Source organism: Brassica rapa, chromosome A10, assembly GCF_000309985.2.
Source record: "Brassica rapa cultivar Chiifu-401-42 chromosome A10, CAAS_Brap_v3.01, whole genome shotgun sequence".
Taxonomy (NCBI): Eukaryota; Viridiplantae; Streptophyta; class Magnoliopsida; order Brassicales; family Brassicaceae; genus Brassica; species Brassica rapa.
The window spans coordinates 15,501,271-15,517,779 of NC_024804.2; the positions used below are offsets into that span (position 1 = coordinate 15,501,271).

A 16,509-nucleotide genomic window follows, 5' to 3' on the forward strand; every position below is an offset into this window, starting at 1 on the left:
CCTATTATGCTCTTTACCAACTCTATTTTCTATTGGAGAACAGGGAAAAGGCGGTTTCAGAAGGTCTGATTCCCGCTCTGACCAATATGATCAAATCAGGAATATTTTTTTTCAAAGTTGCTTTTACTAAAAATATTTAAAAGGATTTTTATATATTATTTTGATTTAGAATTTTCTGATTAGATTTTAGAGTTCAGTATTTAGGGAGGGTTCTGAAATAAAGGTTTATAAGTTAGTAATTTAGTTTTTTTTTTGTAAAATGAATGCTATTTCAAGAATTTTTTAGTATTATTTTATAATCTTTTTTAAAAATATCATATTTCAGAAATTTTGATCTCTATGTGATACATTGAAGAATTTGCTTTAACCAAAAGAAATAGTTAATGGCAAAATCTGGAATTTTTTTCTAAACCACCACAAGAATCTAAATGTAATTTAATTACCTAAAAAATGCATGAAGTGGCAGGCGATGTAGACAAGTGGCGTACGTAATGAAAACAAAAAGGGATTAATAAGAAAAAAGAACAAAAAAAAAACAAACAAACACATAACTGAAAAAGCTAACTGATAAAAAAGATCGTTTCTTCTTTGCTTCTCTCTCTCTCCATCTCTACAGCAAACAGAAACTTCCCCAATTCTCGAGTTTCTAAGGCTTTTTCTTCTAGGTTCTCTTTATTCGAGACTCAATTCTCCGGCAGAGATGGCGGATTCGACGACGACGGCGGCAGACGCCGTTACTCTGAAGCGGGAGTTTAATAAGATACTGACTGAGATTTTATCTTACGGGGGAGGAAGCAAAGATCACGGTGAGACTGGAGTCTTGATGAAAGCAATTGACGAAGCCAATAGAATCATCAACTCTCTGAGAGAAGTTGAACCGGAGACTGATATCCTTTCTCCGTCGCCGGTAAAGATGGATGTGCCGAAAGAGTTTAAATGTACACTCTCCAAGAAGATCATGATCGAACCCGTCATCATAGCTTCTGGGCAGGTTCGAACTTCTTTCCCTTTTTTTTAAAGTTATTTTTTACTAATTTTTCTTTTTTCAAGTATATAACTTTACATATGCATGCACCCTTCTTAAACTCCATGTTGTGTAATGTGTTTCTGTTAGTGTTATATGTGATCATATAACATATGGGATTAGTATGTATACAATTACAAATGTGTACATCATGTGTTAATTTCGCTCTATTGTTTTACATTTCAGACTTATGAGAAGAGATTTATCCAAGAGTGGCTGAAGCGTGAACGAACATGTCCCATAAGCAACCAAGTCCTCTCTCATTTATCCTTCACACCGAACCTTTTGGTAGATGAGTTGATTAAGCAATGGTGTCTTGTTAACAAATTTAAGCGGCCAAAATCATCGGAAGAGATAGTTAATGAGCTGTTTACTGATGGAATAGACTCACTGCTTCAGCGGATTTCCTCTCCCTCCTCTGTTGCAGATCAGGCACAAGCTGCAGAAGAGCTTCGCAGACAGACCAAGAGATTTGCAAATGTCCGAGCCTTCCTTGTCTCTGAACTCCCTGGTTCCATCACACGGTTGCTCACTCCTCTCTCAGCTGTTGACTCGAATCTTGACCTTCAGGAGAATCTCGTCACGACATTGTTCAACCTCTCGATCGTTGAGAAGAATAAAACAGTAATTGCTGAAACTCCTCTTGTGATCCCACTGCTTACACACTCTCTGAAACAGGGGACAGCTGAGACTCGAAGAAACTCAGCAGCGACTTTGCTGTCACTTTCAGCCATTGATTCTAATAGGCTCATCATCGGTAACTCGGAAACGCTCAAGGCTCTTATAGGTTTAATCGAAGAAGGTGGTTTATTCATCACCGAGGCCGCCTCCGCGGTTTTCAACATCTGTACTGTATCGGAGAACAGAGAAAAAGCTATTTCATCCGGTTTAATTCCCGTTCTGACGAATAAGATCAAAGAAGGAAGCAGTGTAGCTGAGTTGTTATCTCTCTTGGCATTGGTTTCTACACACAACCGTGGGGTCAAAGAAATGAATGATCTAGGGCTTATCAATGATCTGTTGAGTATCTTGAGGAAACCGAGTTGTCCAGTGACCCACGAGAACGCTGTAGTGATCGTCTTTAACATGTGCGACCGAAACAGAGACAGGAGTGGAAGGCTGTCAGTGCTGAGCGAAGAGGAAAATCAACACGGGACGTTTACGAAGCTTGCGAAGCAAGGATCAGATCGTGCAGTGAGGAAAGCAGAAGCGATTTTGAAGTGGCTTAAGAGACACGGTACCGGTAAAGCGCCGCAGAGGGGATGAAGGAAGCACCAAAAATGTTGATACAGAAACTATAGTTTTGCAAACTTACTATTGGTACATACATACAAAAATTGATCGAAGCTAGAAAAAGAGTTGTATATAATATAGTTTTCTCCGGGAAGGAAAATGTGCGTGGGAAAAAAAAGTTGTATATAATATAGTTTCCGGTTAGCGGCACGGTCGTAAACTCAAGCCTTGAGAGTGTTGGGAAGATTACAAAAGCAGAGGTTGTAGTAACGCTCTGTTTGTTCCAGTTACATCAAAACAGATGGCAGTGGCATTACCGTAATAAAAGACAGATGGACGGGTAATTTAGGGATGTTATAATAAGGGGCGGCTAATATGGCCGGTCATAGTCTCCTATATTTAGCTGACTGCATTAATCGAGTGGACTCCAATTTAACCGAAAGCAACAAGAGGATAACATGTAAAAAGCATTAAGATAATTTGATTACTTTTTCTTTGTTTCAAAGGATAACTGATTACTTGTTAAAAAGTGATTATGGTGGGGTTAACTAGTTAATGTATTTATTGTGGGTGTCGGTGGTAAATAAATAACTTAATGTGGGGCTAAAATTGGAAAAAGATCAAATTAGAGAAGACTCCTATACAAAAAGTAATGATGTAACATGGAGAACCGAAAACAATGCGTAGACTTTTTAGCAAAACCACGCTCTAGAATGACTATGAGTCTTATCCACCGTATATTATTCCGTGTGTAATCAGAAATCCAGAAAACGATGTACGATGGGAGGCCAACTATGATTTGTTAGTCTAAATCTAAATGCGCCAACATTACGACTTTTTCTGATAAATGAGGTATAAGAAAATGGTCCGTTGACAAAAAACAAAAAAGAGGTATAAAAATGGTCAATTATTTTTTTAGGACATTTTTTCCTTTTTTTTGTCCTAATATACATTGCATGATCATAGCATGAATATCTATACAGTTTAAATTCATTTTTAGTACGAATAAGCAGGCTCTGTTGGATATACAAATTAAGTAACAGCAGGATATGCTCATATATAAATGGGTCACGGGAGAATCAAAATTCAAAAGTGGCATGAGTGATATTTGACTCCACGGACAACGTTTATAATGGCGTTGGTTAGGCCATCCACCAATGACTTTTGTTTACTTTCATTATAATGGGTTGATGTGTCATGTTACTAGTCTGTTTTTGGACGTTTTTTACCTAACTTAAGCCCAAGAATTTACACCTAGTTATGTATTTTATTTTTAAGTCAAATTCTATCATCGTATTCACACTGAATATGGGATCCATTTTTAGTGGATGCAGCATTGAAAACATGAATTTCTAAATTCTCGGCACTATTTCCATGTTGTAATACTCAAAACCGAATTAGCTTGAGACCATATACTAGTATTTACATATTACCAATATCACTTAAGATTATCTCAGCTTTCTTCCTTCTGTTAATATTATATATTCACTTCATTGTTTGGTCATTGTTCCTGCATTTCTCCCTTTTTTTGTCAGTGACCAAATCTTGTTTCAAATATAAACGAGACTTAACCAAACAATAGAAGTAAACTCAAAGAGAACGCTATTCAACATGCAAAATATAACTTTTCAGTAAATCTCTTAAAAGGAAAACACACACAAAAAGAATGTTGAGAACCGACGTGACGACTAGAGAAAACTTTATAAAGTAGAGATCGATGTAACAAGAGCACACTACGAAACCGATCAATAATCACTTATCAAGAGCAAAAGGACAACTACGCTATTACTTTGTTCCTCTTTTTCTATAAACCATGAGTATGCTCTCTCTTTTTCTGCCAAGCCACATATATATATATAACATATCATATATGTATATTAAATCAAATTAAATAAGAAAATACAAATTACATTATTTTAATTCATGATCCTACTTTTACTTCTCCTTTTCTTCATTCTTCCTTTTTTAGTTCAAGATGCGCATGGAACCAAACATGCTAAAAAGCCAGACCTTCTCTTCTGCAATACCAAATTTATATTTTAAATAATAACAATAATGAAAAAGCTTATTAAATAAAGAAAATATTTTAAAATGATGTAGAATACATCATTAAAGAGTTTAAATACCATTCTATATCATTTATTATTAAAAAAAAGTTATGTGTGAGAGATGAAGATTTTACAAGCCGTACCCTTCTTGAAGAATAGATAAGCTCAGGAGGAATCTTGTAGAGATCCTCATCAACGGGCTTAGGTGGTCTCGAAGCCGGAGCCACGTCGTGTTTCACTCCGGTGACGTCCACATAATACTTGTCTGTCTGTGAACTGACGTCACGCACGCGCCTTTGTGGTCCCCTCTTTTCCTTCGTTCCCGCCGTCTACGGCAAGTCATTAACACAAAACAACGCGTTATACTTTTTAGATGATTACATTTATCGAGATAATTAAGAATAATTAAATTAAAAGAGTGATTAGTTTAATGAACCTGTCTTGAATGATGGAGGTGACGTGGACGGGGATGGTGAGAAGCAAGCTTTAAGGCTTCTGCAGAAGAAGAAGAAGATGATGAAGTAGCTGTGGAAGAAGAAGAAGTAGTGAAGTTATGGTGGTGACGAAGCAGACCAGCTTGTCTTGCATTCTCGAAGTATTGTGTTATTGGCATCTCATTTGCGTCCTCCCAATCTCCAAATCTAGGAATCTGGCCGCTCTTCTTCCTATAATTATTATCATATCTCCCCTGTGTCCCCATTTGTTTCACCCAGTTAATTATTTATTAGTACATAAATATATATAATGTTCTAATTAGTATATAAATAATAATCAAGGGTACTCAAGAACCCCTTGTTAATCATACATTCAGGACTCAAGAATCAAGAGATCGATTTAAGATTCAAGAATCAAGAACCCACAAGAAATAATGATTCAAGAACCAAACACGTGACCAGGTTTGGCACATAGCGTATATCGGTGGACACTATAAGTTAGAGAGAGAGAGAGAGACAATGTTTTATGTGAGGAAGAAACAGTATTAGGCAGGTATAAAGATGAATCTTGACGAAAATATACACCATTTGCAAACAGAAAAAGAGAACAAACTTTAAGGATGTTAAGAAACGACGACAGAAAGAACACAAGGATGGAGGATTAAAGAAGGATCACTTACATGAGCCATGACGATTTCTTTCTGTTTCTATCTCTCTCTCTCCAAGCACTAACACACAAAATAAGAAAGGCTCATCTCCAGAAAGGTTACTGTCTTTTTATAGCAAGAGTGGGGTATCTAGGCAAAGAAAATAAATTGTCCTTTTCTTATTAATCAACAGTCAACTATGAAAGAGAGCGTGAGAGACAAAGTTTACATTAGCATCTTTATTAAGATTTTTTTTGAATAAAATATTAGTGAAGGGTAGAGTCCCTTCTAAGTTTGTTTGATTGGAAAAATCAATTGGATAGATCTTAAATTAAAGTGTTTACGTTTCCAAAATATGGATGTTATTATAGTTTTACTACTTTCAGTTCAATCTTTAAGATCACTGTACTATACAAATTCAATCTACACAAAGACTTTTTACATATTTTTTTTGAAAAAGTTGTTAAAATATAAATAAACATATTAGGATAAATAGATATATAGTGAGTGTAGAGGAAGGTAGGAAAAAATGGAGAGGGTCTACAGCTTTTAGTTAAGTTTTCGTCAGTGACACATTTATTTTACGTTACAGTCCATTTCAAAAACCTAACCTCCTTTGTTGACAAAGATGTCCACTTTCATTAAATGTAAAAAATCAATTAGCATTTCATACTCTAATGTCATATGAATACGTATCTAACTATTGCCATTATGTTTCTTACTATTGTGATGATGATTGGCTATGATATTGTCGGCCCTCTATTCACATGGAATTCCTGAATTTGTATGATGGATATAATGTTTAATTATTTCTAGCTGATATGAATACGTAGCAGTTTGATGATTCCCTATTTATTATCATCAGTTTGTAGCTTTTCATTATGTTCAATCAATGAGCCTATTAATGAATGAAAACAGTTACGTTTTCCATTCGAGTGTGACAGATAAATATTCATCCCTAAATAAAACATTGAAATTGGTATATTCCTTGTAATTCCCCATTTAATTTTACAGATATGTAAATTTCAAAATTGGAAACATTATATATTGGTCCAAAGACTCCAAACTGAAACCAGACGTTGAGTTACAGCATGGCCTCGTGGAGTGTTATGCGGTCAGAAATAAACAAGGCTTGACTTTAGATTGTCGTTGACTAAATTGCTACTTTCCCAATGTGAAAATTAGAAAATATAAACCGATTTAATTCTCTTGTCTATTTGCCTTATAAATCTCACTAAAAACAACCTACAAGCCATAATCATTGACCGAATTCGCTGATCAAATTTATCAAAAAATAAGAGCTATTGGGGAGAACAAAATAAACCCGAATAGTTATTTTCAGGATTTAAAAAACAAGTTATAGGTGCCATGTTACTCATGTTATGTACAGTATATATAATGAGCGGGAAAAATGATTTTTTAAATCTAAACTTTCAAAAATAAACCAGAAAAACCTTGAATTCCAAAACAAGCCATTTAAACTATCAATTACTAGTCAAACACGAAAAAACCATAAATTATCATTGACCAAAATCAACCGTTAATTAAAATTTAACAGATTTTTAGTATTTAAACGTAGTCGTTTTGACAACACGAAAAATCATATTTTAAACCCAAAAATCCCTAATTCATCTATTTTAAATTCTTAATTTCATCTCTTTCTCTATCCACAAAACCCAGACCTTTACGGAGGAAAAGATGGGTCCGAAAAAGAGAGATAAAACCCTTTGGATGCTTTGTCTTGTGTTTTGAATGATATGTGATTAAGATGGTTTGTGTTTGTCTAAGATTGTGAAGAAAACCACTGTTTATGATGCGAGAGAGAGAGAGAGATGAAGAAGTAGATGAGTTAAAGAGATGTTTGAAATTTAGTTTTGTAAAGCAAGAAATTAAAAAATTAGGGATTTAGGGATGTGGATTGGGGAATTTCGGGTTTAGAATAAGGTTTTTTCGTGTTGTCAAACGAAGACGTTTAGACATTAAACGTCTGTTAATTTTTAACTAACGGATGATTAATTACAGAATTAAAAAGGCTTGGTCAATGAAAGTTTGTGGTTTTTTTGTATTTGACTAATAGTTGATAGTTTAAATGACCTATTTTGTAGTTCAAAGTTTGTTTGATTTATTTTTGAAAGTTCAGGGTTAAAATGTCAATTTTCCCTATAAGGAGCAACCATTGTGAAACAAAAGGGGTCGAAGACTAGTCTCTTAGATAGACTTTTCACCACTAGACAACCAATTATTTAGTTAATCTTAGCTATTGTTTTCTTCCAAAACTTTAACTAGCTATTGAACGAGTATATTTATACTGTAGTAACATTTATGTTTTGCAGTCGAATAAAACGCAAGCTTTACAGAAAAAAGGGGTCTAAACTACTAATTAAAGCTTCGTTAATTGAACAAACTCATGGAGATTGTTTCAGTTACCAAATCCAAATCTGAATATGGCGTTACACTTGAAAAAAGTAGTTATTTTTTTTTGTTAAGTTTGTTTTAGAAAGATGGTAGAAAAAAAAAGATGGTAGCTTTTTGACGATAAAAAAGATGGTAGCTGATGTGTCAAAAAATAATAAAATATGTGGTTGGTTGGCTTAAGCTTGACGATGACGGTGGAGAAGTTTTGGGCGTCTTTTGGATATTTGCAGCAGTCAAAGTTCACATTATAAAAGTCAAAACCTTTATTTTGGCTGCCATACTCCAACCAAATAATTTTGTCAGTTGTGTGCATTTATCTGTCGGTTCAATATGGTTTTCTTTTTCTATACATTCATAACAAAAGTGAACCTACTACTTGGCTAATTTTTTAAGAAAATATAACTCTATAATACTAAAATGTTATACAAAAATAAAATAATGAAATCCGCAAGCGTTTTTATAATCTATCACAAGCAATAAATTTTGGTACATTTGGTTTTTATGCTTTCGACTTTTTGTTAAATGATTTACCCGATTAATGATACTTTCAGTTACTATTCTCCGTATGTCAATCATTCGTCGTCTGTTTCTCAGTGTATTTACCGGAGACGTGACTCTGGTTCACAAACTAAAACCAATCTTTGGGTTCAAGAAAATTAGTCTTTATGTGAGTAAGCAGCAAAATGTTCGCTCTTCGTCCTTGTCTTTTCTTTACCATGTTTTTCTTTCTTTCTTTGGGTTCCAATAGCGTGTCTGATGAGGCCACTATGAAAGATTGAAAGGAGTTATGCAATATATACATACCAGTATTCTTCCAGTGTATATTCTAAAAATTGTCTCATGTGTTACTCCTTAACTCTATTAAGTCCTAAACCGTAAAAGAAAACTTAGAAAAGGAAGAGAATTAAATGAAAGTTACGTTAACGATCAAGCGGTAATAATGTTATCTGTTACAATTACTGGCGCCAATGCTGGATAAATGATGGAGTTGAGAAGCACGCTTTCAGATCAAGCGCTATCTATAATCAAGTAACGGAGAATAGACCCACTGTGTGACATAAGATAGTATGGATCAAAAGACGTATATTTACCTGGCTGGTCATACTCAATCGTAATCTTTGGCAAGTTACGATTTGTGACGATCAACAAATGAATCGATCGCTCGATTCTTCAACACTTGGTTCACCCTTGTAGATAGGGGTAGACATTTTACCCAAAAAACCCGAACGGAAGTAATAAAATACTCGAACGGGTATTGAATTAGGAGATATTAGATATCCGAACCCGAGCGGGTAATATCCGAACCCGAATGGATATCCCAAAATAACCGAACATATGAATACTTGACTTTATATTTCTAGTTTATTTCTCTAATTTTATTCAAAATATATATATTGATGTTGCACACTGCGCAAAATCAGATAATATACATATAATTATGGACAAAATCATTTGTTACTCGCTTAAAATACATATCAAATTCTTGTTTCTTATATTAAGAAAAGTTTCATCCAATTTTTTTAAAATAACAAATAAACTATAGTATTTTTCTATTTTAAAAATTTTATCTTCAAACCTGTTAATACTTTAGTCTATTAAAAATTAAAAAAACCAGCTAAGTTAAAAGTGTAAATTTTAAATACAAAGAACTTAAACAATGAAGAATTTTTTTTCTTCAAAATCTAAATATCTGAATCCAGACTTAAAATACCCGAATTCGACCCAAAATATAGAAATACCCGAACGGATTCTATGCCTCTATATCGAATTACTCGAATGGGTAACGGGTTTTATACCCCTGTATCAAAATACCTGAAAATCCGAAAGTCCACCGAATACCCGATCCGAACGCCCCACCCCCCTACTTGTAGACTTGTAGTGCTGGACTGGATTGTTTTCCTTTAGACGTTTGAGCAACTATTCATGTCATGTTCCACTAAATTGGGCTGTTACTGGGTTACTATCTTATGGGCTGGCATCATCATTTTGGGTTCTCTGTGTCCCCGTACAATAATGACAATGGTAATTCTTGCTCCTTTTTAATTTATTTTAATGCAACCAACATTTTAGCCCACCAAAAAACTATTATGTAATCAATTTATCACAAATTATCTACACTATTTACTATTTAGTGAGAAACTAGAGTTCAAGTGACTTGTTCAAGTGAACGCATCGGGTTCAAACTTGAAAAGTCACCAACGATGAATTGGTTTAGTGGTTAAACCTCTAGATTATCAGATCTGTATTGCAGCTAATTAATTTGGATTTTTAGTAAAAAATCTGAGTTAAAAAAGTAAATACTAATTCAAATAAATAATACAAGGTAATGATTCTATATACAAACTCATTTTGTAATATGATAAAAACCCTCTCTGGTAAATATAAGCAAAATATTGTGTTACTAAACTTTACATATTCCTTTTCTTACAAAACTCACAAATAGCTGGAGATACATGTCTCTCTATCTATGCAAATTCAGGTAACCATTATTCCAACACTAATACGCCCAGCTCTTATCTGCTACGTGCGTTAGGTGAGTCACTCAAACATATCTTCCTTTTATATAAAAAGAATATCATTTTTGATTGGACTAGTAGTATATATCCTTTTCAAGAAGGTAAAAGAAGACAATATAACAATCTTCTCAAAACCCAAACGTTTATTTATATATACAAGAAAACGCAAATACGTTTCAAGACACCAAAAACGCTACGTAAACCGAATAAATCGTGAGTTCGTCTCAAAGTAGAAAGATGAATGCTGTGAGGTCTGCGTTAGGTGATATGGTGATAACCTTTTTCTGGGTTATTCTCTCGGCGACGTTTGGGTTACAAACGGCGGCGATTGTTTCCGCAGCCGGGTTTCATGGCATCACTTGGGCACCTCCGCTGATTACGACTGTGGTTGTTTTCTTCTCTATCTCGGTTTTCACGGTTATTGGAAACTTTCTCGGTGGCGCTAGCTTCAACCCTTGTGGAAACGCCGCGTTTTATACCGCCGGCGTTTCTGCAGATTCTCTCTTCTCCTTGGCTATTAGATCCCCGGCTCAGGTATACACTTATGTTCTTACTAGCTTTTGACACCGAATAAAAAAAAAGTGTTTAATTGATAGTTGTGACATCTTTTCCTGAGTATTCGAATAAGCATCTGTTAAAGTATGATCCTTGCACATTTTTATTTATTTTTATTACATTTGTTTATTGTTCAATCAGTGTGTTGATTAACACTATATTGAGATTTGAGTGCATGAACAGAAAACGGATCTTCTTGCGTTGGTTGGTTTATGTGAAGTTTCTAACATGTGTGTTCCACGTGTGATTTGTAAAAGTGGTTGGAATAACACAGATATCAACGATACAAACGTTATTTTCTTTTTCTGTCAACGATAGAAACGTTATTAACTACAGACTTTTCTTTCTCGACTGGAACTTGCTGGCGTATTTTGTTTTTTTTCCAACGTATATATATGATTTTGAATGTAAATTTATTTTATAATATATTTTTTTGGCGCTTTTCTATATATATATTTAATAACACTTTTTCCGATTTCTTCCATTTATAAGCACTATTCTTCTCCTATGTCTTCCGTTGATGTCCTCTGCACCAATTCGTTACTGACCACTAATTTAACCTTATTACAACTCAAAAACCACATATGAAAAGATCACGTCAATTCGTTATTGATTCTAATTCCTTACACCCTTCTGCTCTACAAACTTTACTTCCCAGTCTTCAAAATCATCTTAAGGGGAAAAAAATAATTTGTGATTTCAGGCACTTGGTGCAGCAGCAGGTGCGATAACAATAATGGAGATGATACCAGAAAAATATAAGACTATGATTGGAGGGCGTCCATCATTCAGAGTTGATGCACACAGTGGAGCTATTTCAGAAGTGATTCTAAGTTTTTGTGTTACATTTTTGGTATTGCTGATTATCCTAAGAGGTCCTCGCAAACTGCTAGCTAAAACATTTTTACTCGCTATAGCCACCGTCTCAGTGTTCATCGCAGGATCTACATTCACTAGACCATTCATGAATCCTGCCATCGTAAGTTCATTATACTATTGATCCCACTCAGTAATTGTTGAACTTATTTTTTCATACTATGAATCTTGATAGTCTTGTCTCTCGTGGATGCAGGCATTTGGGTGGGCATATATACACAAGTCACACAACACATGGAACCATTTCTATGTGTATTGGTTCAGCTCCTTCACCGGAGCTATTTTGTCTGCGATTCTCTTTCGGAGTCTATTTCCGCCGCCACTTCCGGTCCAGAAAAAACAGAAGAAAGCTTGAGTAAATAGGAAGAACACAACTCAAAATTTCATGAATTATATATACTACTTATTGTTTGTTTTTGAGTTGTAGTCGTACAGAGATCTCTTTGTCGTCATTTATACTTTGTAAACTCATGTCCTCTATTTTGTTCTCAATGGATTCACTCTCGTCCGGTTTTCTTACCACATAACCAAAACTTAACCGGTCAAACCAAGAATCATAGCTAGTTTTTCTGAACACTGAATTTTACTCCACTTTATCAGAAACTAGGATAGGCCCGCCCTACGGGCGGGATTTGATAAATCGAGTTTTATAAAAAAATGTAATTTTGTGTCAATTTTCTTTTATGTTGAGTTGGGTGTAACTATAATTATGTTGCATACACCAGATTTCAACTATATAACTAAAAATAATTGGGTTCTTAATATTTTTGTTGTTTTAATCCTGAATTGTAAGCTTTGATAGTGTTTTCAGTTTTACAATACTATAAAATACATAAATCATTCAGATTCGATCAAAAGAAAATGAGGAGTAATTTTCTGATACTATTTTTTGTGAGTATTTATAAATAGTGAAAAATGAGGTTTTAATTTAAAGGAACTCTTTGTCAAAGTTATTATAGTTGTTTTGGACAATCTTAGTAATTACTATTATAAAAAAAATTGTTGTTGTTTGTTTTGATATTTATGTTATAATGATGTCTTAAAAGGTTACTTGAATTCTAGATGTATGTAGTAGGGCATGTTGATTATATAACCTATGTTGATATTGGAATTGAGTATTCAGTTTTTGTGGCGCTGAAATTGTGGTCAGCTTTAATGTTTACTTTAGAAGTATTTATCTGATGGTTTTGACTTATGTATAAAATGATATGTTTATGAGGAAGTGGCGAGTACGTTGCTTTGACATGAAATTTCGGAATCATTTTGAACAATCATACGTTTGTAAGGCAATTGTATTATTTGTGATTTTTGAGTGGTCTAATTTCTTTATTTTGAAAAGAGAAGAGATAGTAAATACAAAGTTCTTTCTCAAGAATTGGATTTGTTTGGTATTCTGGATATATGAAAAAAAAATACTTCACAACGTTTGAATTCTATTTGATTTTTTGGGTCTGTTTGGGAAGATCGGCTGAGCTTATTACATATGGTTTGTCCAAATTTAGCTGATATCATTGGTGTTCGTTTATTTATTTATATATATGTGGCGTTAGTCTCATGAGTCATGCCAGTCTTTCTTTTGGTGCTACTTCACATTGATTGCATATCACCTCTATCCTTACATCTTCTTTTGAAGCTCAAGAGATACTTAAAAGTTAAATACAACTTAAATGATGATTGGTGCCAAGTACGATTATTTCTTTCTCTTCTTTTTTTTTCTTTGTTTTTGTTTTAGTACACGATTATTTCTTCTTAAATTGAAATCCTTTGTTTACTTTCCTTTCTTTTTAAGTTGTTCACGGAAACGTTGTTGTGTTTTCAGACGTATTCTCCAACAAAACCATGGATGTCAGGAGATTCTCTGTCTAAACAGTACATTGCCTTTGACCTCAACGAAACTCGCATTGGCTTACCTCTAATATCAAGACTTAGTTATGAGCAAGTCTGCCAAAGTAATATATTATATCAATAGTTGTCATGACTTGGTTTGTTCTAGATTATGTTCCAAAACAATAACTTATACAGAAATAAGTAATGATATAATTTAAATGTTAACAATTTCAATCTATATATGTTTATACTCTTTTTTTGAAACTATAGACTATAAATTTAAAAATGGTGTAAACATTAAAGTTTTGATGCTTAAATTATACTTTTATTAAAAAAATATGTTTTTTATAATTGAGGCTACGTTCTGTTCCGCTTACGCATGTTATTTTGTAATCCTAAATTTAGCTTCTCAGTTATGTTCTCTTTCTTTAAATATTGAAGATCAATGGGCAAAAAAATCATCACTTAATTTGATATTTTCTCTATTGTTGGAGTTTAAGAACGCAATGAAAGAAGACACTTGACTACACCATTTTTCATCAAAAGTCAATAGAAAACGGCTGGCGCCAAGAAAAATCTTGCACGTTTTTTTAACGCTGAGTCGTTCATTAAATCAAAAATACCAAAGTACAGAGGGTATAAAGCAAGGCTCTCTGCCTGCAGAAACAAAGGGAAGAGCGAAAGAAAACAAAAGCTAATGAAAACTAACACCAGTAGGCATCAGATAAAAAGATGATCATCTCAAACAAAGGAGAAGAGCTATGTAGGATCCGTGTCTTCTGTCTCGGGTTACTGATTTGCAGGCTTACTGATTCTGCAGTCTTGCACGTTTTTTTGTTAGTATAAAGCCAAAGGCAATGAGCATAGACGTTTTTTATTTGTTTAAGTCAATGAGCATCCCTTATTATTAACAGTATACTATGATCACGATCACAACACATTAAAGACTTTAAAATTATCTTGCTTTAGGGAAGAAGTCTGAAGTAGATGATGGGCTAGACTCAATAGAACTTTTTGTGTACATCTCTTGGCTACAATGTTGGTGAGCCTCTTCAATATCTCACGACCTCCTCCTTCGTGTCCACTTGACGTCATCCTTTGGTATGACTTTGGATACAGCAGATTGGTTCTCTAACGTGACTGCTGCAGTGCTAAGAGCCATCTTAAAGATTTGCTCTTCTTCTCAGCCTTTTTTGCTTCAGGAGCATCACTTTCAAATGCAAACGATTTAAGGCTCAAAAACATGTACTGGAGATTGAATACAAAGCAATTATGACATCAAACCTCGGCCGTCCAAGTTCTTCTAAGCTCACAGGCTCGACTCGATGCACTATTTCAGGACCATAAGCTACTGGTCTCGCCCTAATCATCCAAAGATTCCACTTTTTGCTCCTGCAGAAGTAACAAACTCGATAAATGAATCAGTTCTTAGAAACACTCAGTTGCTCATTTCATTTGGCAACATAATGTATTTCAAATCCAGTTACATATAATCAGACATCAACAGAGATTCAGACATCTAAGATGGAAACTGAAACTCAAAAAGGAAGAGACGCAGGGACATCTGCAAAAACTGCAACACAAATAACACAATACAAATCAGCATAAATCAAACAATGAAGAAACCATACTAAGAATATACACAAACAAAAAAATCAAAGTAAGAAACAGAATCGTAAAATAACACAATTATCTTCTAACAAAATCTAAATACAAAACAGTGGAGATGACTACAGATGTGAACCGATGGATTTACTCAGACGGTGAAACGGATGAACATCAAATATTTACAAAACAATCATTAAAAACTAAAAACCAATCGGTGTGAAATAGACTACAGGTTACCAAAACAAAAACTGACAATTACAATCAGCAAATTAAAACCAAAAGGCGGATCTAATACATAACCTGAGAATCAAGTAAGAGCATGTCAACGGCCATGAGCTCGCCACCACGGCGGATGTTTCTGGCTTCCCAGAAGCGGAGCAAGCAAACTTCAACGGTGGAAGAGGAGCGGCCAGTCTGCAAATCAGTGAGGAATAGCAAAACGTTAGCCATTGCTTTTTTTTTTAGAACAAATGAGATGTGGTATCTGAGAAGAAGCAAGCTTACCTTCTTATAGTCGACTCCATCGCCATCCGCAATTAAAATCTCGCATTGAATCTACATCGTGGGCGATCGTTTAATGGGAGGTTTAAAGGTGATTGATCAGTTTCTGAGATCGGGAGAGGAAGGAGACGATACGTCTATGGCGCAAAGGGTTTCATCTTTGTCTCTGTATACGCGAAGACGTTAACCTAATCAAAACGCATCGTCTGATATAACACGTGATGGGCTCACGACGTAAAAGGCCCAACGAACCGAGAAACCCAAATGACACAAACTTAAAAGATGCTCTGCGTTTTGGTTGCGGGACAGCTGTCGACTCCTCCTTCCTCTATTTGTTGCGCTGGCAGCAGGAGAAGAGAGACACAGTCTACTTTATGTAATAAGATTCTATAATCTACAACTCTATATGCCTTATGAATATTCAGGTTTAACGATTCTATTTACATCATCAAGAACATTTTTTTTTTTTGAATAAATGTTAAATTTTATTCAGGAAAAACTATTTTACATCAAGTGTGCTTCTTTGATCCTACACAAGCTTAATGAAATTAATATAACTGCCTATACAATCCATGAATTTGGTTGTGCACCAAACCATGTTATCAAACCTTCCTCGAAATAATCAAGAACATTTTCAACACTAGTCTATATAATTATTCATAAATCATTTTTTTCAGAGATTCTGTTAACCATCAGAACTTGTCTGCACTGCAAGTTGTGTAAATCACAAGAACATTATGATACATTTTGTTTTTGTTTTTTCACCTCACCCAGTAAAAAATACCAGAGTTTTAACGATTTTGCACCGTACTGATCGTGAGAGTT

At 34.4% G+C, this 16,509-nt stretch overlaps 3 protein-coding genes and 1 long non-coding RNA gene across 6 annotated transcripts; 2 read left to right on the forward strand and 2 right to left on the reverse strand.

The window, feature by feature from the left end:
* The first annotated feature begins 147 nt into the window (after positions 1 to 147).
* Positions 148 to 3,904, forward strand: LOC103845843 (putative U-box domain-containing protein 46). The gene is made up of 2 exons (XM_009122736.3): positions 148 to 991; positions 1,211 to 3,904. Exons 1-2 carry the CDS (start codon positions 701 to 703, stop codon positions 2,288 to 2,290), a joined length of 1,371 nt encoding a protein of 456 aa, XP_009120984.1. The 5' UTR covers positions 148 to 700; the 3' UTR covers positions 2,291 to 3,904.
* On the reverse strand, positions 3,863 to 5,593 carry LOC103845844. 2 transcript variants are annotated; one of them, XM_009122738.3, is made up of 5 exons: positions 5,420 to 5,593; positions 4,879 to 4,993; positions 4,742 to 4,800; positions 4,449 to 4,634; positions 3,863 to 4,275 (listed from the first exon to the last, which is right to left on the reverse strand). In XM_009122738.3, exons 1-5 carry the CDS (start codon positions 5,426 to 5,428, stop codon positions 4,228 to 4,230), a joined length of 417 nt encoding a protein of 138 aa, XP_009120986.1. In that variant the 5' UTR covers positions 5,429 to 5,593; the 3' UTR covers positions 3,863 to 4,227. The 2 variants fall into 2 exon arrangements, with proteins under 2 accessions (XP_009120986.1, XP_009120985.1); XM_009122737.3 differs by having other exon boundaries at positions 3,989 to 4,275; positions 4,742 to 4,993; positions 5,420 to 5,592.
* A 3,881-nt stretch (positions 5,594 to 9,474) lies between these two features.
* On the forward strand, positions 9,475 to 12,267 carry LOC103845845 (probable aquaporin SIP1-2). The gene is made up of 3 exons (XM_009122739.3): positions 9,475 to 10,851; positions 11,576 to 11,851; positions 11,945 to 12,267. The coding sequence occupies exons 1-3, from the start codon at positions 10,555 to 10,557 to the stop codon at positions 12,101 to 12,103; spliced, it is 732 nt and encodes a 243-aa protein (XP_009120987.1). The 5' UTR covers positions 9,475 to 10,554; the 3' UTR covers positions 12,104 to 12,267.
* A 1,990-nt stretch (positions 12,268 to 14,257) lies between these two features.
* Positions 14,258 to 16,292, reverse strand: LOC117129027. Of its 2 annotated transcripts, XR_004452587.1 has the most exons (3): positions 15,688 to 16,292; positions 14,860 to 15,597; positions 14,258 to 14,785 (listed from the first exon to the last, which is right to left on the reverse strand). It is a non-coding gene; the product is annotated as an uncharacterized LOC117129027 (long non-coding RNA). The 2 variants fall into 2 exon arrangements; XR_004452586.1 differs by having other exon boundaries at positions 14,595 to 15,597; positions 15,688 to 15,906.
* Between the last annotated feature and the right edge of the window lie 217 nt (positions 16,293 to 16,509).

Coding starts and splice junctions, on each gene's coding strand:
- LOC103845843 (XM_009122736.3), top strand. CDS start 701: ATGGCGGATTCGACGACGACGGCGGCAGACGCCGTTACTCTGAAGCGG. Junction 992..1,210: donor TCATCATAGCTTCTGGGCAG/GTTCGAACTTCT, acceptor TTTACATTTCAG/ACTTATGAGAAGAGATTTAT.
- LOC103845844 (XM_009122737.3), bottom strand. Junction 4,635..4,741: donor ACCTCCATCATTCAAGACAG/GTTCATTAAACT, acceptor GACTTGCCGTAG/ACGGCGGGAACGAAGGAAAA. Junction 4,276..4,448: donor TTATCTATTCTTCAAGAAGG/GTACGGCTTGTA, acceptor TTGGTATTGCAG/AAGAGAAGGTCTGGCTTTTT.
- LOC103845845 (XM_009122739.3), top strand. CDS start 10,555: ATGAATGCTGTGAGGTCTGCGTTAGGTGATATGGTGATAACCTTTTTC. Junction 10,852..11,575: donor CTATTAGATCCCCGGCTCAG/GTATACACTTAT, acceptor TTGTGATTTCAG/GCACTTGGTGCAGCAGCAGG. Junction 11,852..11,944: donor CATTCATGAATCCTGCCATC/GTAAGTTCATTA, acceptor TCGTGGATGCAG/GCATTTGGGTGGGCATATAT.